At 38.7% G+C, this 23,124-nt stretch overlaps 1 protein-coding gene across 8 annotated transcripts in view; it reads left to right on the forward strand.

Moving 5' to 3' along the window:
* ARHGAP26 (Rho GTPase activating protein 26) overlaps positions 1-23,124 on the forward strand; it is a 445,619-nt gene that overhangs the window by 253,079 nt on the left and 169,416 nt on the right. For all 8 annotated transcript variants that reach the window (XR_007127482.1, XR_007127483.1, XR_007127484.1 and 5 more), the window contains exons 13-14: positions 3,600-3,665; positions 7,972-8,046. Coding sequence is in view for 5 of the 8 variants with exons in the window: in XM_047730366.1 (XP_047586322.1) it covers positions 3,600-3,665; positions 7,972-8,046 (141 nt within the window). In the remaining 3 variants the exon portion in view is untranslated. The remainder of the gene's footprint in view (positions 1-3,599; positions 3,666-7,971; positions 8,047-23,124) is intronic.

Consider the following 23,124-nt stretch of genomic DNA (forward strand, 5'->3'; position numbering starts at 1 on the left):
ATGCACAGTGGTGCAGCACTTTGGGAAGCAGCTTGACAGTTCCTCAAAAAGTTCAGCATAGAGTTACCATTTAATCCAGCTGTTCCATTTGTAGGTATATACTTAAGTGAACATAGATGTCAACACAAAGACTTGTACACAGATGTTCCTAGCTGCGTTTCACAACCAGCAAGTAGAAACAACAATCAATGAATGGATAAATGACAGGTGGTATATCCAGACAGTAGAATATTACTTACTCATAAAAGGGAATGATATATTGATGCTGCAACATACATGACTCTAGGAAACAGTATACCAACTGAAAGAAACTAGACACAAAAAACTATGGTAGTATATGATTCTTTTTTTTTTTTTTTTTTTTTTTTTTTTTTCCTTTTTAAAAAAGATTTTTTTTTTTTTTCACTCTTTTAATTTTTTTATTTTTTCAGCATAACAGTATTCATTATTTTTGCACCACACCCAGTGCTCCATGCAATCCGTGCCCTCTACAATACCCACCACCTGGTGCCCCCAACCTCCCACCCCCCACCCCTTCAAAATTCTCAGATCGTTTTTCAGAGTCCATAGTCTCTCATGGTTCACCTCCCCTTCCAATTTCCCTCAACTCCCTTCTCCTCTCCATCTCCCCTTGTCCTCCATGCTATTTGTTATGATCCACAAATAAGTGAAAGCATATGATAATTGACTCTCTCTGCTTGACTTATTTCACTCAGCATAATCTCTTCCAGTCCCGTCCATGTTGCTACAAAACTTGGGGATTCATCCTTTCTTTCTTTCTTTTTTTTTTTTTTACAGCGTTATAAACATATAAGTATATGATTCTTTTTATATGACTTGCCTAAAATGGGCAAATCTTTAGAGACAGTAAACAGATGACTTTTTTTAAGGAAATGATGGAAGGCAGGGGATAGGGTGTGAATGCTAATGTGTATGAACTTTTATGTGGAAGAAAAGGAAAATGTTATAGAATCAAATAATGGTGCCTGATTCATAACTTTGTAAGTATACTAGAAACGAATGACTTTTGAGCTTTAAATGGGTTATGTTAGGGTATGTGAATTATATCTCAGTAAAACTCTTATTTTAGGGGCGCCCCAGTGACTCAGTGGGTTAAGCCTCTGCCTTCGGCTCAGGTCATGATCTCAGGTTCCTGGAATGGAGCCCTGCATCGGGCTCTCTGTTCAGAGGGAGCCTGATTTCTCCCTCTCTCTTTCTGCCTGCCTCTCTGCCTACTTGTGATCTCTCTCTGTCAAATAAATAGATAAAAATCTTAAAAAAAAAAAAAAACCTCTTATTTTAGATAATCTTTACCTAGAATTTAACAGGTGTTTGGCCTGTTTATCATAGTTTGTTATTAAATTTGGGAAACATCTATGGCACAAGTTTATTGAGTTTCATTTGGAACATTGATTTCAATCTGACTTGCAGCTTGGAGTCAGAAAGCTCTGTATTACATGATTTTCAGAGTCAATACTTGGTTTATGTTAGAAAAAGCACGAGAGTAAGTTAGTAAACTCCTCATAGCTTTAAGAGAATAAGAACAGTGGTTTGTATAGCAGGTAGTCTCCAGGAAGAAACATACTGTTTTCCTCATTTCTGGTACTTTACTGACTGACTATCCTAGAGGTCAAATGTGTTTACATTAGATATCAGTAAGTGGTAAGTATGTATGTAAGAATAAGACTTATTTTGTTTCTTTTGAAAAGAGAATTTTGAATAAATCAGAATTCCTTTATAGTTTGAGGAATTCAATGATTTTCTTAAGGATTTTTATCTTCATTGAATGTAAGTTCACTCATATGCATAAAGAATTAGAGCAAGGTGCACCCCTGTCTTTACTGAAACATTATTTATGGTAGCCAAATTATGGAAGCAGCCCAAGTGTCCATCAATAGAGTAATGGGTAAAGAATATATGGCATATATGTATATTTATATATATATGTACATATACATATATTTATTTATATATATATATATATACACACACACATACATATATATATACACACATACATACATACATAACACAATGGAATATTATATGGCCATAAAAGGAATGAAATCTTGACATTTGCAGCAACATGGATGGAGCTAGAGAGTAAAATGCTAAGGCACACAGGTCAGAGAAAGACAAATACCATATGGTTTCACTGATGTGGAATTTAAGAAACAAAGGGTAAAAAGGAAAAGACGAACAAAAGGAAAGACAAACAAAAAAACCCCAGACTCTCAACTATAGGGAACACACTCATGGTTACCAGAGGAGAGGTGGGTGGGATTTGGGGATGGGTGAAAAAGGTGATGGGGATTAAGGAGTGCCCTTGTCATGGTGAGCACTGGCTAATGTGTGGAAGTGTTGAATCACTACATTGTACACCTGAAACTAATAACACACTGTATGTTAACTACACCAGAATTAAAATTGAAAACTTAAAAAAATTTTTTTTGAGAAAGATTCTGTTTGGATTAGATCAAAGAGTGAGTTCAGGTTCTGTGCAGTTCTCTTATTTTTACAAGTTTATTTCTTGCCCAGGATGATGACAAATTATTTAAAAACACTTCTCTTTCTACTTTCCACCATTCTCTTCTCCACTGTGACCCATGAGTTTGTAGAATGTCTTGCCCTGATGTCCCAAGGTGCTCAAAAAGTGAACCCTTTCTTAACGATTACCATCCACATCTTTTCACTGGGTAATCAAAGCCTGGGGATGAATTTTGGTGGGTTCCCAGCCTCACTGCCAGGTTAGAAATTGGTTCTGGCTGTGGAAAATGTTGCTGCTATGTGATCATTAATTTTCTGGGTCACATTAGTGGGGTTTGTAGCCGTTGGAGAACTCTAACTACTTGCTGACTGATAACACACAGGCTGGCTCTATTGCCTTATCCTTATTCATCAGATAACTTCTGTGTTCTGGGCTGCTTTTCTTTTCCTCTAGGTCACTTTTCTTTTTACCATTTTTTCCTTCTTTTCTAATCACCTGAGCAGGATTGACTTCTGTCTTTAATTCAGGGTCATATTTAGGGCAGTTAGGTCTTCACAGGCTCAGGAGTGAGTCTCCCACCTATTAGCTCTGGAGCTTTGGTCAAGACATTTAGCTTTGCCAAATCTCAGTTGTTTTATCTGTAATATGGAGCTAATGATAGTATCAGCCTAGAGGATTTGTGAGGATTAACTGAGATAATCTATGTAAAAGCACTTGCCTAACATTTATTGTGCCACTTAGTTTATGCTCTTTGAAGGAGACCAGGAAGCAGTTAGTCTTGCCATTCCTAACAATAACAGAACAAGTGATTTAAAGGATGCCTACTTATTCTTTTGGTAAAGTTCACATCACTCTGTGCTATAGTGTCTTCAGCTATACATGGAGGATAACCTAGCAGAGTAACCATGAGAAATAAATGAGATAATATAAACAAAGCAGTTAGAACTATAACTGGTATATGGTAGTCTCTCAGTGAATGCCAGCTGATTTTTTAAAAATCATTTTTATCTGTGGCCATACCATGGGACTGATTGATCCTGGATCTGTCAGGCCTTGTCTGAGGTTGGTGTGCATGGCCAGCAACTTGACTGCCCTTCTCTTCCTCTTTTAGCTGCACAGTTGGACAGCATTGGCTTCAGCATAATCAGGAAATGCATCCACGCTGTGGAAACCAGAGGTAAAGTCATTCAAAAGATGGCATTGTTCTCAGTGAAGGTCACGCATCTGGTGAGGCGTCAGACCTGCTACCTGTTTCCCGATTTTAAGTGACTCATTAACTCCTCAAGTGCCATTGTTTGTGTGTTTCAATCAGTTGTGTTGCTCTGAAGCAGGCACTCTCAGCTGATTTGGTGTCATCAACCTCTTCGGCTGATTGGTAGAATGTTTTAAAGGCATACATGTCAAATACATAGGATAATAAGGGGTCTAATTACTGGAATTCAGTTGTGATGTAATAGTACATGTATTTCTTTATTACCACTTTAAATAATAAGAAATAGACATGGGCCTGATAACTGGCATAACTTGGAAATACAGTTGACCCTTGAATAATGTGGGAGTTTGAGGTCCTGACCCCCTACCCTCCTGTGCAGTTGAAAATCTGCATATAATTTTTTGACTCCCCTGCGAACAACTACTAACAGCTTTCTGTTGACCAGAAGCCTGACAAATAACATAAACAATCAATTAATTCATGTTTTTGTATGTTACATGTATTATATACTGTAATACTACAATAAAGTAAGCTAGAGAAAAGAAAATGGTAAAAGATCGTAAAGCACATTTATAGTACTGTACTGTGTTTATTGAAAAAAATCCTTGTGTAAGTAGACCTGTGTATTTCAAATCTGTGGTGATCAAGGGTTAACTGTCTTGATATTTCAAGATGTCTATAAAAGTCACAATGTGTTATGAAAACAACTGATTTCTGAACAAGTCACAGGTATTGATAACACTGTGTTTTATTGCTTATATCATAATGGAAGGAAATGTTTAATTTCAGTGACAAGGTCACAAAAGCGAAGGTGTAATTGTTTTCCTGCCTAAGTTCATTGACACTCTGAATTCTCTAGTGGACTCCTGGGGTCTGTGGATGACAGGGTAAGAACCACGCTTTGAAAAGCCAGTCCCTGGTTACTATCCAGGTGGGGAGAAGGGGTCAGGCCCCTGGTTTCCTGTAGCAGTGCTACAGCCAGGCCCTGCCTGTTGTACCTGGGTCTGTAGGAGCAGGACTTTGAGAACTAGGGAAGCTGATTCATCCCAGTGGTCTCCATTCCCTCCTCAGATGTTGCCCCAAAGGAGATTTGTCAGTTACGCAGTTGGGAGCTTTGAGTGCTCTGGTCTTTGGGACGCCTGAGAAAAGCTGTTAACTCTCTTTGCTGTGGATTTAGTTTGAACCATTGTTAAAGATGTGAGTCTTAGTATTCCACAGCCTCTCAATTTGCTAGTCTTTTTCATTTGATTGAAAGAAGTTTTATCTTTTAAAGCAAGATCCATAACTCTATTAGTTAAGAAACATAAATATCTTTATAAGGCCTATAGAGCATTGTATAGAGAGGGATGAAAAAAATCTTAACTGTATAAGCCACTCTTCTCACCCAGTCAGAAAGTGTTCTTTCCAAAGTAGTTATTTTAATGTGTGCTAAGATTTTTTAAATGTTTGCTTATTTCTGTTATACCTTCCTTAAATAAAGAGTTAAGGCAGGTTTCAAAGAGAAGTGAATAACAGCCCGAGAATATAAAGTAGGAATAGGTGAGATTTCTGGGAATTGATCTGGAGGAAATAAGGACACAGGTTGAGCCACAAAGCTGTTTACACAATGGTGTTAAAGTGAAAAGTAGAAACTGGTCAAATGTTTTAAAAATTGGTTGAATCACCAGTGGTACATCCATGCAGTAAAAAGCTATGAATCACTAAAACTGTAGGAAAATACATTTATTGATATGCAGAGTTTTCATTATTACATATTAAGTGAAAAATGAAAGTTATGAAACAGCCTGCACAGTATGAACCCATTCTGGGAGATCCGCATATGCACCGGTATCCTCGTGTTGTCAGTGGGGCTCTCAGCTTTTCCTTCTGTCTTCCTTTGATTTATCTACCTGCCTTAACTGCAGTTTCTGAATTTTTAAGCTGTTACTAAGATAGCTTTTCAACAGGTTTTTAAATTTTCTGTTCATTCTAAGAGGAAAGAATGAGGAATAAGAGGTACAGGGTCAACAAAAGTAGAGGCATACTAAAAATGCAGCCAAAAGTAAGTTCAAAACAAAAATCTTCTCCCCTCCATTGTGAAATTCATCCACTTGCCTGAGGTGGGCCACCTGTTTGTCTCTGTTCTCAGCGGCCAAACCAATAGGGAAATGTAATTATTTAAAACCCTTCACAGAGTCTGTGATAAATGCAGACCAGTGGCTCAGGAGGACAGCTTTTTATGATATAAAGCCAGAAAATATACATAGTAAGTAGTAGAGGAAGAACAAGGTCACCAGCGGTTTGGTGTCCTAGCCTCTGCCTCTTTGTCTCTTCCTGCCCTAAAAGGAAGATGAGAATGATATGTTTTAACTTGGGGTAAAGTTTTCATTTGACACAAAAAGGAAAAGAGGGCAATGTGAGTTAAATGCCATTTTAGCATAAATACTTGAAGGAAGTGGTTATTTTCCTACTGGAATGCATGTATGCATATCCATTATTTGTGGTGACCAGAGGTGAACAGACCTCTCATATTTTCTAGGGTTTGTTAATCATCATCCAGCAGGAGACAGGATTGTATCCAGTTCCAGGAAAGGTCAAAGACAGAAGAAGTAGAGACACTTCAGAAAGGACAAGCCCTTTAAGCCACAACATTACTGAATAATGCTTCTGCTATTGAATAGCTTGGGGCCCATCCCTTAGTTTTAGACCACAGTGTCCTAGTCCCCAAGCCATGGAGGCTGATGCACATGCTTTTACAGATCCTTTTTAGCTATAAAATCCTATCATTCTAGACCACTTCTTTTTATTCCTTAATTCTACATAGGCCTGGTTGGAGACATTGTAGAATCAGCCTTTTCCCAAATTTCTTCCAGGAAATTTTGTTTTGGTCCCAAAGTAGTGGCCCTGGAGTATAACTCTGTTTTATGCATTATGTCATTATTGCATGCTGATCTAGGTATGGGAGCTATAATGGTAAAGAAGACAGAATCACTCTACATTGAGGTTATACCATAGTTGTAGGGAGAACAACAAAGAAGAAACTAAAAAAGAAAGAGAATTTCACATATTATTACTTACTACAAAGAAAAGAGGGTAGGGGACCCACCAGTAGGGTTGGTCATGGGATGCCCTAGGTTGAAGAGGTTGCATTTCAGTTGAGACCTGAATGATAAGAAGATCTGGGAGAAGCATGTTCCAGGAGAAGGAAACAGCTGAGCAGAGGCTGTGATTTGGGAGCACAAGCTTAGTGTGTTGGAGAAATAGGAAGGCCAGTGTAGCTAGAGTAGAGTGAAAGTGGTTGATGATGCAGACGTGGGCCAATGCTTAATCCTTCAGGGCCTTGTGGGCCACGGTAAATTTTGATTGTGGTCTGAATGCAACGTGAAGCCATTGGAAGGTTTTGAGTAAAGAGAGGATTTGAGCTGATACATACTTAAAGAAGTTCATTTTGGTTGCTGGTTGGAAAATGGACATCAGGGTAATAAGATGGGAAGCAGGAGACCACTTAGTTGAGAAGTATCAGGTTTGGTGGGCCTAGTGCTAAACAGAAAAATCATTTCCAATCACTTGGTCTAAAAGGTCTCTTTTTGTAAATGGTATAGTGGTGATCTAATGCTTAAGGATTAAGCAATCCTTGCTTAACTTAAATGAAAAAAAACACTGAGGTGGCTTAGTTTTTGTTTTTTTTTTTGGGTGTTTGGAGGTAATTCTCTTCTAGTTCAGCTGCACATTTACTTGGGTTGAATGAAGGTAATTTTAATTTTTCTTCATAAAGAATGTTTACATGACAAATAAATGGATTTCCTCATTTCTAAGTCTTGGTGAACATTGTCCAAAATTAAAAATCCTTTCACACCTCTATATTTTTATTCTGTATTTGCAAATAGATTGTAAAGCATTTATTCTTTCCTATAGTATGAAATTTATATCATGTCAGTTTTGGCTTTTTAAATTAAAAAATTGGTTTAATGTAACTTATTTAGAAGTATATGTTTGGCATCTTTTAAAACTCTTCAGAGGCTGCATTTGGCAAGAGAAGAGGAAGGTTTCTTTCCTCTCTGTTGACTGAACTGAACTAACACAAGGGCTGAAGTGTGCAGCACACCCGTGAAATCCTAGACAGCTGCACCAAATCCCACTCCTTTGCTAAGAGCAGAGCTGAGTGACAGGGGACTTTAATTAGAGTGGGTTTTAGAAGGACGGAGAAAATGAGAAAAGTGGATCTGGCTGGGTTGGCTTGACTTGTGTTCTGACATGCCTCTAATTAAATCATCACTGTTTCTCTTCTCAGGGATCAATGAGCAAGGGCTCTACCGAATCGTGGGGGTCAATTCCAGAGTGCAGAAGCTACTCAGTGTCCTGATGGGTGAGTGCAGCAGTGACTATGCTGGGCAGGTCCTAATGGGGTCGAGGGGGTCGCTCTGAAAAGTCACTAGTTCTGTGAGTATGAGCAGCCTCTTGGGAAGGAATTGGGGTGTCCAAGAGGGAACGCCCAGAAATCAGCTGCCCCACTCACCAGTTTTTATGGCTGTAGGCATTACTGGAAGAGATACTTAGTGGAACTGGACAAAACAAAACAAAACAAAAATGGCAGGGCCAAGGCACCACACCCTCTGTTTGTAGACTCAGCCACTGCCAGCCCAAGTGGTGCTCAGTCACTCATGTGACCACCACACCCTACTCTGTCGTTAATAGCTTCTGACTCCACGGCCCTCTTTGGAGACAGGCATTTGGTGGGGCACACCCGATGCCCAAGGAAGGGCATCCTTCTAGCTTGCAGAGCACTTCAGACGCCATGTTCCCTGTTACCAAAAAGGTGTCACGTGACTGCCTGATTACATGTATATAAGCAGATAATTCTTGTGATCCTCTTTGCATCTAGATTTCTACCTAGACACTGTTGTTTGAGGAGCAGAACCTCCCCTACAGCTATCTGACATAAATATAAAAGCACTATCTCCAAATGTGTAGTGTTTGAATCAAAACCCCATGAGTCAATGAGCCAATTTGCTTAGGCTGCAGATTTCCTATATTTTTAGATGAGAATGCAGCCAGCTTCAGTGAGTCACATGGATTTAAATGGCAAACAGATCAGATTTCACATATCAGTGGCTGTTACTCATCCCCATGGAAGCCCAGCCGGGCACTTGTAGGGACAGACTATCACTTAGGGTCCTTGCTCATTGTCTGGGCAGGGATACTTCTTTTGTTATATTTGTCGGGGTGTTTTTTGTTGTTGTTGTTGTTTGTTTTGCCATCTGGTTTCCGAAAATAGTTTTCACAGGTAAAGAAATCTCCTCTCTCATATTGTCCAGTATGACTCTTCTCTGTTTCTTTTTCTAGAGAGCTCCTTACTTCTTGTTTGCAAACCCTTTTCTATTGCTAGTCACAGTGACATATTTTATTTGAAAGTATGATTATTTGTGAGGTACTCTTGCACTGAGAATCTGCTTCATGGTTCATATTTGTAGTGTGGTTAGATTCTTAATAAATTAAACTTTTTGTTTTGAGATAATTTTATGTCTGTATGCAGTTGTAAGAAATAAAACATAGTTATATGTGCCTTTACCCACTGTCCTCCAGTAGTAACATCTTGCTACACTGTAGTAAGAGGTCATAGCCAGGATATGAATACAGTCAAGATTCAGGACAGTGTCATAACCACGAGGGTCCATCTGCTTAGCCTCTCACCTCCTTCCCTGCTCCTGCCGACTCCTCATCTCTTGTATATTTCTCTAATTTTGTCACTTCAAGATTATCTCAGTGGAATCATATCATATGTAATCTGTTTTGGATTGGCTTTTTTTTTTTCATTCAGTATAATTCCCTTGAGATATTTTCAAGTTGTTGTATCAATACTTTGTTCTTTTTTTATTGCTGAGTAGTATTACATAGTTTAGCCATTCACCTGTTGAGGGACATCTGGGTTGTTTCCAATGTGGGTAAATTAGGAATAAAGCTGCTATAAATCGTTCTGCACAGGCCTTAAATGTGAACATAAATTCGTTTTTCCAGGATAAACTGCCCATAAATTCGATTGCTGGGTTGTACAGTGACATGGTGAAGTTTTAAGAAGTTGTAATGTATAGAAGAATTAAGATTTTAACAGGTATCAACCCTCAGTCTTTCATTTCTTTTTTCTTTTTTTTTTTTAAGATTTTATTTATTTATTTGACAGAGAGATAGAGAGCACAAGTAAGCAGAGCAGCAGGCAGAGGGAGAGAGAGAAGTAGGCTCTCTGCTGAGCAGGGAGCCCAAGGCAAGGCTCGATCCCAGGACCCCAGAATCATGACCTGAGCCGAAGGCAGCCACTCAACCAACTGAGCCACCCAGGTCCCCCTCAGTCTTTCATTTCTGATCAGAGTTGCAAATGTTTGGAGTATGTCCTTGCCATAGCAGACTGCCAGGTGCTAGAGTAGAAACTTTAAAAAGATTCAGTCCTTATGTCCAAAGAGTCTGGTAGGGGGAGATACGCATGCATGAGAATCGTGATGTAAAATAAGACACTGGCACCTAGTACAAGCTGTGTCTGGAAGATTGAGTAGTGAAGGAGAGAATAGCAGTATAATTCAGATTCACGAAATGAGCAATAGCATGAGGGGCAGAAGGTAGGGTCAGTGGTGGCTATAGTGGAAGGTACTAATTTATTATTAATATTATTTTAATATTTGAAAGTGCTTGAGGCTGTATCAGGAGAGTTAAAACTGAAATGGTAAGATGGTCCCTTTTGTCAAAGAACTTGAATATTGTGCTAAGAAGTTTGTGAGAGTTTTACTTCCTACAGAAAAAGAAAAAGACATTATTAAGGGTTTGTAGTGGGGCACCTGAGTGGCTCAGTTGGTTAAGCTTCTGACTCTTGATTTCAGCTCAGACCATGATCTCAGGGACGTGAGACTGAGCCCTGTCATGCCCAGCGTGGAACCTACTTAAGAGTCTCTCTGTCCCTCTCCCTCTGCCCATCCCTTCCTCCCAAAAAGTTTCTAAGTAGTGATGCTATATGTGTGAGGGCTCTTTTGCACACACAGTATCAAGAAGATAATTCAAAACAATTTAAAGGGGGTGCCTGGGTGGCTCAGTTGGTTGAGCGACTGCCTTTGGCTCAGTCATGATCCCGGACTTCCAGGATCGAGTCCCACATCGGGCTCCCAGCTCCTTGGGGAGTCTGCTTCTTCCTCTGATCTTCTCCTCTCTCATGCTCTCTCTCACTCATTCTCTCTCAAATAAATAAATAAAATCTTAAAAAAAATTAAAGGAAAAATAAAAGGCATTCATTTCCTCACACAACTGCTCTGTCCAAGATGGCAGAAGCATAGCAGGATGAAGTGGCTCCAATGACAGAGGAACCTTTGTTGGAGCCTTTCCCACTCCTTTCTTCTGGCTTTTCATTATCTGTGATCTCTGCTTGTCTTGATATCACCTGTTTCCTTTGTGGGACTGTCCCACATTGTTCAGCCTCAACAGTTTGTGAATCTTACATCACTCAGTAGAGAGTATCTTTCTTGACAGTTCATGGATGACTTTGGTCATCATGGGGGTATTCACATGATTCATTTCTAAATCTCAGGGCAGCCACATGACCTACAGCAGGTGGATCTGGATGGGCTGGATTCTGGACCTATCTCCGATGATGTTGGGGAAGTGTGGCAAGTGGAATAGGGAGGGGGTTAGTCCATAGAAGCCTGTGGACTGAGCAGAATTAGAAAAAGATTGTTGGATGAGAGCTCTCTTGAAATAATGGCTGCTGGGAGATTAAAAGGGGAAAAAAAGTATATCCAACACAGGTTTAACAAGATCAGACTAGTCTTAGAAGGGTAGCACTGGCAGCAGTGGGGAACATGTATTTGATGTGGAGAGACATGGAGGAGGAAGACAGTTGCAATAATTAAGCAGTGCATAGCTAACCAGGGCTGGACCAAGTAGATGCTCTGAGGTTAGGGAAAAAGGCTCAAAATGATTGGAGAGAATCAACAGGACTTTGTAACCAACTGGATATTAGGTAGAGAGATTTCGAAGATGACAGATTATTATGTAAGGTGATACTAGTGAAAAGAAATATGACATTTTGGATGGGTTTACTGGAAAAAAGAACCAGTTTATGCTAAGCAAAGTGTGGTGTCAAAGGATCTTGTTTTAATCACTTCTCTTAGTGGCTCTCAAACAAAATATTTGTCCTGTTCTCTTCCTCAGTTTTCCTGGGGACAGACAAAATAATCATGAATATCTGCGAAATGTCATGAAAAACTAATAGCCAGCAGCTGAAAGTCACAAGGCCAGCTGCCTCTGCCAGGAGAGCATTACAGATAGACTAGCATCCAAACTGAGGCTCAACCAGAGCTGAGAGATGGCCACAGTGCAAGATCTCATCAAAAGTAGAGAATGGTATCATGATTCTCATGACCAGTTAAGGTAACCTGTTTGGATCTTGGAAGTGAGGAATCACCTCTTAGACCAGGAAGACTCCAGACCTGAAGGCAGAGCCCTGTCTCTCTTCCCTTGTGTGAACATGCTGCCCTCTTCTTCAAATCCTGGTATTGGTACTAGGCTGAGTTAGCCTAGAGTGTAAAACAAATAAGGCTCCTACACTGCAAAACCTCTTGCTGAGGTGGCTGGGCTGCATGTGAACCTTTCTTTCACTATTTCTTTATTCTGTATTGATTGGATGCCCTTTCAGGTGCTAGGCAATGTGTAGGATATGAACTGTTTTTCAGAGCCTCTCACAAGTAAAAGTGTGAGTTTTTATTATTGAAAGTATGGATTAGAATTAAGTAAAACCAGAGACTTCCTTTGATCACTTTGAGTTTACTTTGTATGCTCTTAGTACATTAGAGGACTTGAGGTTGGAAGAGGAATCTTAAGAGCCAGTACTTTGAGGGGTGCCTGGGTGGCTTATTTGGTTAAGTGTCTGCCTTTGGCTCAGGTCATGATCCCAAGGTCCTGGGATCAAGTCCCAAGTCCCCCGTTGGTCTCCCTACTCAGCAGGGAGCCTGCTTCTCCCTCTCCTTCTGACTGCCCTTCTGCTTGCTTGAGGGGCATGCATGCACTCTCTTTCCCTTTCTTTCTTTCTTTGGGAGGAAAAGAAAGGAAATCTTTAAAAAAAAAAAAAAGAGCCAGTGCTTTGAGAACTTTTTCCTTCTATTGATTAGAATTCCTTAAGAAACCTTGCTAGAATATGTTTTAGTACATGCTGTTTAGCCTGGTGCTAGTGTCCTACCAAGAGCTACCCTAAATCCCCTTCCTCCTAAGAGTGGGGGTTCTTAATCTGTGAAGAGTGAAAAGTTCTCAGGAACACTTGCAGATTCCTGGAAATAGTCTCTTCCGTGTGTGTTTTATTGTTTTTCCTGTCCCCTGAATGTTAAAATAAATTTTCCCAAATTTTAGTTCAACATTTTTTAATACAAATCATCTATATGCTGATTTGTTAAGTATGTCTGTTTTCTCTTCCTGTACATCTCTGTATTTATTTTTAGATAACTTTTTTTCTGATCAAAGGTTGTTGAGTGATGATTATAGCAAATCTGGAGAAAGAAGGTAGAAGAAAATGAAAGTCTTGCAGACCATAGATAACCTTTATTCTTTATTGACCATTTTATCATACCATTAAAATATATTCTGTAATATAAAATGTTTATAAAGGTGGAATCACACCATGCATATATATTTCTTGTTAATAGGTTTTTTTTTCATGTAACACGACAGTCTATTTTCTGATTTCATTCAAGTTCTTCTAGAGTGTGGTTTTTTTTTTTTTTTTTTGGCCATGTATTTTGTAGATACAACTTTTTAATTAATCCCTTATTCTTGGTTACATAAACTGATTGCAATTTCTTATCATTCTAGAAGGCACTCAGGCAAACGTCCCCATAGGGGATGCAGAGCTTAAAAGCATGCGTTTTGGAGTTAGACAAGTTGCAGTTCCACTGCTTATCCATTTGACTTTACACAAAATATTTAAACCTGTCTAGTCTTCTGTCTCATCATCTGTAATAATAACTCCTACTTCTGTAATAATGTGAGAATTAAACGAAAGATGCATGTGGGTTGCTGAGTCCGAAAGCCTCTACATGTTAGTAAATAAATGTTGGCTGTTGTTATTTTTAAATTATATATTCATATTGATGATTTCCCTAGGGTTTGTTTTAAGATGTTGACTTGCTGGCCCAAGGTATGTACATGTTTTCAAGGCCCTTAACTGATCACACAAATTTGCTGTCAGCAGTTTGTAGAGTGCCCTGTACCTCACAGCCTTGCCATACACTTTATTACTTTTTCTTTTTTTTTTGCGTATAAATTACAAGTGTGTTTTCAATGTCTCTCTTTTTTATTTAACTTTGCATTTCTGTAGTTCTGGGTGAAGTTGGACATTCTCTCTATGTTTCTTACTGATTTATATTTCTTCTCTCCTGATTGCCTGATTTTGTGTTCTTAGCCTATTTTTGTATTGGTACATTCATCTTCTGATGGTAATAATCTTTTAGATGTGGAGACTATATCACCAATATTTTTTTGCATTTTGTCATTTATCTTGAACTTTATTTGTGGTACTTTTGCTTTGTTTTATGAATATTTTAAATTTTTATAACGTCCAGTCTTTTATGAAATCAGTCCTTTTCCTAGATGAATTATGCTTTAAAAGACCATTTCCATCTAGGATTACAAAACCTTTTTCTTTTCTTTATATCTCATTAAAAATATATTTATGTGGGGGCGCCTGGGTGGCTCAGTGGGTTAAGCCGCTGCCTTCGGCTCAGGTCATGATCTCAGGGTCCTGGGATCGAGCCCTGCATCAGGCTCTCTGCTCAGCAGGGAGCCTGCTTCCTCCTCTCTCTCTGCCTGCCTCTCTGCCTGCTTATGATCTCTCTGTCAAATAAATAAATAAAATCTTAAAAAAAAAAAAGAATATATTTATGTGAGGGACGCCTGGGTGGCTCAGTTGGTTGGACGACTGCCTTCGGCTCAGGTCATGATCCTGGAGTCCCGGGATCGAGTCCCGCATCGGGCTCCCAGCTCCACGGGGAGTCTGCTTCTCTCTCTGACCTTCTCCTAGCTCATGCTCTCTCTCACTGTCTCTCTCTCAAATAAATAATAAATAAAATCTTTAAAAAAAAAAAAAGAATATATTTATGTGAAATGGAAGCTAACTCTCCTTTCCTTAAATACTTATCTGATGGACCAATAACCATACAATAAGAAAATTTCTCCCTTCTACTACTTTTTAATATTACTATATAGTCATTCTTTTATACATTTTGGGGTCTCATGATGGACTTTTTACACGTATTTCTCCAAAGGAAAATAAATTTTCTTTTTGTTAGTTATTCTGCAACTCTTGATCTTCTAAAAAATTTTTTTTCTTCATTTTTCACCTTTCTAAAGTTTTTCTCCTGATCCTTTGCATGTTAGCAAAAATTCTCAAATTTGTACCCCGTTCCATGTCATTTATTTAAATTTCTTTTGGTCTTCATATTTTTTTCTTGCTGTTTATAATGCAACTTTTAACTTTGTAATTGGGTTTTCTGTGTCTTTGCTTACATTCCTTATTTAGCTGTTTTCATTTATACCTCTCAGTCATGCTTATTATTTCAGTCTGTGTCTTTTTACTCTGATGCCTTATTTCACAGTGTCCATTAGTTTTCTGAATTTCATTTATAGTATAGAATAGGAGCTTTCTGAAATTTTATTAGAGTGCTTTGGTCTTCATATTTTAGGCCAAGTGTTGTATCAGCTTTTTAATCAAACCTTGAACACAGAGAAGTTTATTAATCTTTGCCATTAAATTCACTGTAGATACGTTCTCCTTATTCTACTATTTTCCTGGAAGCTGTTAGAATCATGCTGTTGCATGAATTGGAGGGCTAGTATATTTGAATCCATCCAACTTTATGGTATTTTAAAATCTTTCAATATGGATCTATAAGCCTAAATAGATTTATCCTGATTCTGCTACTTGGTCATGATTCTGAAAGAAGTGGAGTTGAGGTTTACTAGGTTGTAACTTTTTAAAATTATTTTTATTAACATATAATTTATTTAATTATTTGGTAACATATAATTTATTTATTTTATTGATATATAATGTATTATTTGCCCCAGGGGTACAGGTCTGTGAATCATCAGGCTTACACATTTCACAGCACTCACCATAGCACATACCCTCCCCAACGTCCATAACCCAACCACCCTATATCTACCCTCCTGCAGCCCAGCAACCCTCAATGTGTTTTGTGAGATTAAGAGTCTATTATGGTTTGTCTCCCTCCCAATCCCATCTTTTTCATTTTTTTCCTTCCCTGCCCCCAACAATCCCCAGCCCTGCCTCTTAAATTCCTCATATCAGAGAGATCATATGATAATTGTATTTCTCTGATTGACTTATTTTCAAAGCATAATAATACCTTCTAGTTCCTACCATGTCATTGCAAATGGCAAGATTTCATTTCTCTTGATGGCTGCATAGTATTCCATTGTATATATACATATACCATATCTACTTTATCTATTGATCTGTTGATGGAATCTAGGCTCTTTCCATAGTTTGGCTGTTGTGGACATTGCTGCTATAAACATTCGGGTGTATGTGCCCCTTCAGACCACTACATTTATAACTTTAGGGTAAATACCCAGTAGTGCGATAGCTGGGTCGTAGGGTAATTCTATTTTCAACTTTTGAGGAACCTCCATGATGTTTTCCAGAGTGGCTGCACTTGCATTCCCACCAACAGTGTAGAAGGGTTCCCCTTTCCCTGCATCCTTGCCAACATCTGTTGTTTCCTGACTTGTTAATTTTAGCCATTCTGACTGGTGTAAGGTGGTATCTTTGTGGTTTTGATTTGTATTTCCCTGATGCCGAGTGATGTGGAGCACTTTTTCATGTGTCTGCTGGCCATCTGGATGTCGTCTTTGTAGAAATGTCTATTTATGTCCTCTGCCCATTATTGATTGGATTATTTGTTCTTTGGGTGTTGAGTTTGATAAGTTCCTTATAGATTTTGGATACTAGCCCTTTATCTGATATGTCATTTACAAATATCTTCTCCCATTCTGTCAGTTGATTTTGGTTTTGCCTACTGTTTCCTTTGCTGTGCAAAACCTTTTGATCTTGACAAAGTCCCAATAGTTCATTTTTCCCCTCGCTTCCCTTTCCTTTGGTGATGTTTCTAGGAAGAAGTTGCTGCGGCTGAGGTCGAAGAGGTTGCTGCCTGTGTCCCTCTCAAAGTTTTTGGTGTATTCCTGTCTCACATTAAGGTCCTTCATCCATTTTGAGTCTAGTTTTGTGTGTGGTTTAAGGAAATGGTCCAATTTCATTTTTGTGCATGTGGCTGTACAATTTTCCCAACACCATTTGTTGAAGAGACTGTCTTTTTTCCATTGGACATTCTTTCCTGCTTTGTGGAAGATTAGTTGACCATAGAGTTGAGGGTCTATTTCTGGGCTCTCTATTCTGTTCCATTGATCTATGTGTCTGTTTTTGTGCCAGTACCATACTGTCTTGATGATTACAGCTTTGTAGTATAGCTTGAAGTCTGGAATTGTGATGCCCCCAACGTTGGTTTTCTTTTTCAACATTCCTCTGGCTATTCGAGGTCTTTTCTGATTCCGTATATATTTTAGGATTATTTGTTCCATTTCTTTGAAAAAAATTGATGGGATTTTGCTAGGGATTGCGTTAAACGTGTAGATTGCTTTAGGTAGCATAGACATTTTCACAATATTTGTTCTTCCAATCCATGAGCATGGAAGATTTTTCCATTTCTTTGTGTCTTCCTCAATTTCTTTCATGAGTACTTTATAGTTTTCTGAGTACAGATTCTTTGCCTCTTTGGGTAGGTTTATTCCTAGGTATCTTATGGTTTTGGGTGCAACTGTAAACGGGATCGATTCCTTAATTTCTGTTTCTTTGGTCTTGCTGTTGGTGTATAGAAATGCAGCTGATTTCTGTGCATTGATTTTATATCCTGACACTTTACTGAGTTCCTGTATGAGTTTCTGGCAGTTTTGGAGTGGAGTCTTTCGGGTTTTCCACATAAAGTATCCTATCATCTGCGAAGAGTGAGAGTTTGATTCTTCTTTGCCGATTCGGATGCCTTTAATTTCTTTTTGTTGTCTCATTGCTGAGGCTGGGACTTCTAGTACTATGTTGAATAGCAGTGGTGACCGTGGACATCCCTGCTGTGTTCCTGACCTTAGGGAAAAGCTCTCAGTTTTTCCCCATTGAGAATGATATTCACTGTGGGTTTTTCATTGATGGCTTTGATGATATTGAGGTATGTACGCTCGATCCCTACACTTTGAAGAGTTTTGATCAAGAAAGGATGCTGTACTTTGTCAGATGCCTTTTCAGCATCTGTTGAGGGTGTCATATGGTTCTTGCTCTTTCATGTATTAATGTATTGTATTACCTTGATCGATTGATTTGCAGATGTTGAACCAACCTTGCAGCCCAGGAATAAATCCCACTTGGTCATGGTGAATAATCCTTTTAATGTACTTTTGGATCCTATCAGCTAGTATTTTGGTGAGAATTTTTGCATTGGTCTGTAATTCTCCTTTTTGATGGGGTCTTTCTGTGGTTTGGGAATCAAGGTAATGCTTGATGTTTTCCTTCCATTTCCATTTTTTGGAACAGTTTCAGGAGAATAGGTATTAATTCTTCTTTCAATGTTTGTTAAAATTCCCCTGGGAAGCCACCTGGCCCTGGGCTCGTGTTTGTTGGGAGATTTTGGGTGAGTGCTTCAATCTCCTTACTGGTTATGGGTCTGTTCAGGTTTTCTGTGTCTTTCTGGTTCAGTTTTGGTAGTTTATATGTCTCTAGGGATGCATCCATTTCTACCAGATTGTCAAATTTGGTGGTGTCTAGTTGCTTGTCATATGTTCTTAAGCTGTTTGTATTTCTTCGGTGTTGGTTGTGATCTCTCCTCTTTCATTCACGATTTTATTAATTTGCTTCCTTTCTCTTTTCTTTTTGATAAGTCTGGCCAGGGGTTTATCAGTCTTATTAATTTTTTCAAAGAACCAGCTCCTAGTTTTGTTGATTTGTTCTACTGTTCTTTGGTTTCTATTTCATTGATTTCTGCTCTGATCTTTATTATTTCTCTCCTCCTGCTGTTTTAGGTTTTCTTTGCTGTTCTTTCTCCAGCTTCTTTAGGTGTAGGGTTAGGTTGTGCACTTGAGACCTTTCTTGTTGCTTGAGAAAGGCTCGTATTGCTATATATTTTCCTCTCCAGTCGCCTTTGCTGTGTCCCACAGATTTTGAATAGTTGTGTTTTCATTTTCATTTGTTTCCATGAATTTTTTCAGTTCTTCTTTAATTTTCTGGTTGGCCCATTCATTCTTTAGTAGGCTGCTCTTTAGCCTCCATGTATTTGAGTCCTTTCCAACTTTTCCTCTTGTGGTTAAGTTCCAGTCTCAAAGCATTGTGGTCTGAAAATACACAGGGAATAATCCCAGTGTTTTGGTACCTGTTGAGACCTGGTTTGTGACCCAGGATGTGATCCACTCTGGACAATGTTCCATGTGCACTAGAGAAGAATGTGTATTCTGTTGCTTTGGGGTAGTATGTTCTAAATATATCTGTGATGTCCGTGTGGTCCAGTGTGTCATTTAACGCCATTATTTCCTTGTTGATCTTTTGCTTAGATGTCCATTTCAATGAGCGGGTTGTTAAAGTCACCTACTATTATTGTATTATTATCGATGTGTTTCTTTGATTTGACCAACTGATGAATTGGTTTATATAATTGGCTGCTCCTGTGTTAGGGGCATAGATCTTTAAAATTATTAGATCTTCTTGTTGGACAGGCCCTTCACCTCTTATTATAGTCTTTGGCTTAAAATCTAATTTATCTGCTATAAGGATTGCCTCCCCAGCTTTCTTTTGATGTCCATTAGCATGGTAAATTGTTTTCTACCCCCTCACTTTAAATCTGGAGGTGTCTTTGGGTCTATAATGAGTTTCTTGTAGACAGCATATCAATGGATCTTGTTTTTTTTTATCCATTCTGATACCCTCTGTCTTTTGATTGGGGCATTTAGCCCATTTACATTCAGGGTAACTATTGAAGGATATGAATTTAGTCCATTGTAATGCCTGTAAGGTGACCGTTACTGCATATTGTCTCTGTTCCTTTCTGATATATGTTACTTTTAGTCTCTCTCTTTGCTTAGAGGACCCCTTTCAATATTTCCTGTAGGGCTGGTTTGATGTTTGCAAATTCTTTTAATTTTGTTTGTCCTGGAAGCTTTTTATCTCTCCTTTCTATTTTATCTCTCCTACTATTTCCAGCTTAGCTGGATATAGTATTCTTGGCTGCATATTTTTCTCATTTAGTGCTCTGAATATATCTGCCAGTCCTTTCTGGTCTGTCAGGTCTCTGTGAATAAGTATGCTGTCAATCTAATATTTCGACCATTGTATGTTACAGACTTCTTGTCCTGAGCTGCTTTCAGGATTTTCTTTTTGTCACTAAGACTTGTAAGTTTTACTATTAGATGACAGGGTGTGTATCTTTTTTTATTGATTTTGTGGGGCATTCTCTGTGCCTCCTGTTTTTTGATGCTTGTTCCCTTTGCCCTATTAGGGAAATTTTCTATTATAATTTGCTCCAATATACCTTCTGCCCCTCTCTCTCTTTCTTCTTCTTCTGGGATCCCAATTATTCTAATATTGTTTCATCTTATGTTATCATTTATCTCTCAAATTCTCCCCTTGTGCTCCAGTAGTTGTTTGTCTCTCTTTTGCTCGGCTCCTTTATTCTCTGTCATTTGGTCTTCTAAATCACTAGTTCTCTCTTATATCTCATTTACCCTAGCAGGAAGAACCTCCATTTTTTATTGTAACTCATTAGTGCCGTCTTCGATTTCAACTTGGTTAGATTTTAGTTCTTTTATTTCTCCAAAAAGGGATTTTTATTTCTCCAGACAGGGATTCTCTAATACCTTCCATGCCTTTTTCAAGCCCAGCTAGCAGCTTGATAATCATCATTCTGAACTCTAGTTCTGACACATTACCAATGTCCATATTGATTAGGTCCCTAGCCATTGGTACTGCCTCTTGTTCTTTTTTTTGTGGTGAGTTTTTCCGCCCTGTTGTTTTATCCAGATAAGAATATATGAATGAGAGAGTAAAATACTAAAAGGGTGGCAAAGACCCTAGAAAAATATATGCTAACCAAATCAGAAAAGACTCAAAACTGGGGGGGAGAAAAAAGGGAGGGAAATTTAAAAAAAAAAAAAAAATATATATATATATATATATATATATATATATATATTAGACTGGTGAGTAGAACAGAGCCACCCACTTGATTTTGGGTGTATTCTGGTCTCATAGAAGAAACTATGTCCCAAAATTTTAAAGGAAGAAAAACTTATATATATGCAAAAATAAGGGTAAACATGATGAAGCGATGGAATATGACTGTAAAGATGAAAATTTAAAAAGATAATAAAATAGGAATTGATAAGTTGGGTGGAAAAAGAAAAAAAAAAGAGGAGAGAATGTCATAAGTCTGGAGCTAGATTTAGGGTATATTTTAATCTATTATAAGAAATTACATCCCAAAATTTTAAAGAAAAAAAAATATGTATACAAAAAATAAGGTTAAATACAATGAAACGATAAAATATGACTATAACAATGAAAATTTTAAAAGATTTTTTTAGAAAAAGGTATTGATAAGATAGGAAATAGGAAAGTTAAAAAAAAAGAATAAGAAAAAAATAAAATTTAAAAAATTTAACTCTGTAAGACTAAAGGATCATGGGAAAAAAGCCATGAATTCTGTGTGTTGCTTTTCCCTTGCTCTGGAGTTCTGCAGTTCTCCTTGATTGGTGATCTTGGTCTTGGCTCAGTGTTGTTTCTGATTTCTAGAGGAGGGGCCTGTTGCAGTGATTCTCAAATGTCTTTGCCCGAGGCAGAATTGCACCACCCTTACCAAGGGCCAGGCTAAGTAATCTGCTCATGTTCTCTCTAGTAAGCTTTTGTTCCCTGAACGCTTTCCATAGAGCTCTGGAGGACTGGAGTGGAAATGGTGGCCTCCCAATTTCTGGCGCCGCAGGATCTGAGAGCTTGGGGCCCCACTCCTCAGTGCACCCTCAGAGAAAAAGTCGATCCCTCCCGTCTCCCTGATCTCCAGCCGCACTCTGGGTCACCAGGCCTGTGACCGAGCATTTCTATCTCTGTGCAGGGCCCTGTTTGGAGTCTCCAAACCCAGGAGATCACTGCGGTGCAGTCACGCACCACTCCTTCCAGAGGAGGAAGGAGGGGGTCTCTCTGGATCTGCCACTTGTGGGGTCCCTGCTCAAAGAGCAGTGGCATTACTGTGCGTTGCATCACAGTTTAAGCTAACCCTGAGCTGAGAGCCTCACCTCGGTCCATTTCTGTAGCTGGCTTCTTCTTCGATACCTGGGAGCTCTGCCACACTCAGGCACCCCCGGTCTTTCAGTGACCCCGAGGGTTCTGAGACCACACTGTCCCCACAAGGGCTCCACCCCCACTTAGCCTCTGGAACAACATCCCTCAGTGGAGCAGACTTCTAAAAGTTCCAATTTTGTGCTCCACTGCTCTGCCGCTTGCTGGGAGCCGGCCCCTCCCCTGTGGTCTATCTTCCTGTCCTTTTGGATTGGCTTCTCCAGACGTCCTACCTTCCCAAAAGTGGTAAATTTTCTGTTCCTAGAATTGCTGCTCTTCTCTTCTATTTCCTGTTGAATTTGTAGGTGTTCAGAATCTGATTAGTTGATCTTTGATAAAGCTGTCACGGTAGTTCAGTGAGGGAAAGGACAGTGATTTTAATGAATGTACAATTGGACATCCATATGGGGAAAATTCCATCTTTATCTTAAACTATATCTAAAAATTATCTCAGAATCCTGGGTGGCTCAGTGGATTAAGCCACTGCCCTCAGCTCAGGTCATGATCCCAGGGCCCTGGGATCGAGCCCCACACCGGGCTCTCTGCTCAGCAGGGAGCCTGCTTCCCCCTCTCTCTCAGCCTGACTCTGCCTGCTTGTGATCTCTCTCTCTGCCAAATAAATAAAATCTTTTAAAAGATAAAAAAATAAAAATAAAAATAATCTCAAAATAAATTATATTCCTAAACCTATGAGCTAAAACTATAAAACTTATAGGAGAAAATTTAGAAAATTTTGGTGACCTTTGTTTAGAAAAGATTTCTTAAATAGAAAACAAAAAGTAGGAAACAGAAAAGAAAAATCTGATTAAATATAAAACTTAATCCAAATAAAAAATTTCTGCTCTTTAAAAGTTACTAAGAAAAAGAAATTGGGAGCTACAGATGAGAAACCTTTTGAAGATATGTATCTGGCAAATGACTTGTATCCAGAATTTATTAAAAATAACTCAAGTAATTCAGTAATAATGCAATAATAATAACACAACCAATTCAGTTTTAAAAATGGGTAAAAGATTTGAATAGTTTACCAGGGAAGAT

The sequence above is a fragment of the Lutra lutra genome, chromosome 5 (genome assembly GCF_902655055.1).
Source record: "Lutra lutra chromosome 5, mLutLut1.2, whole genome shotgun sequence".
NCBI classification, from domain to species: domain Eukaryota; kingdom Metazoa; phylum Chordata; class Mammalia; order Carnivora; family Mustelidae; genus Lutra; species Lutra lutra.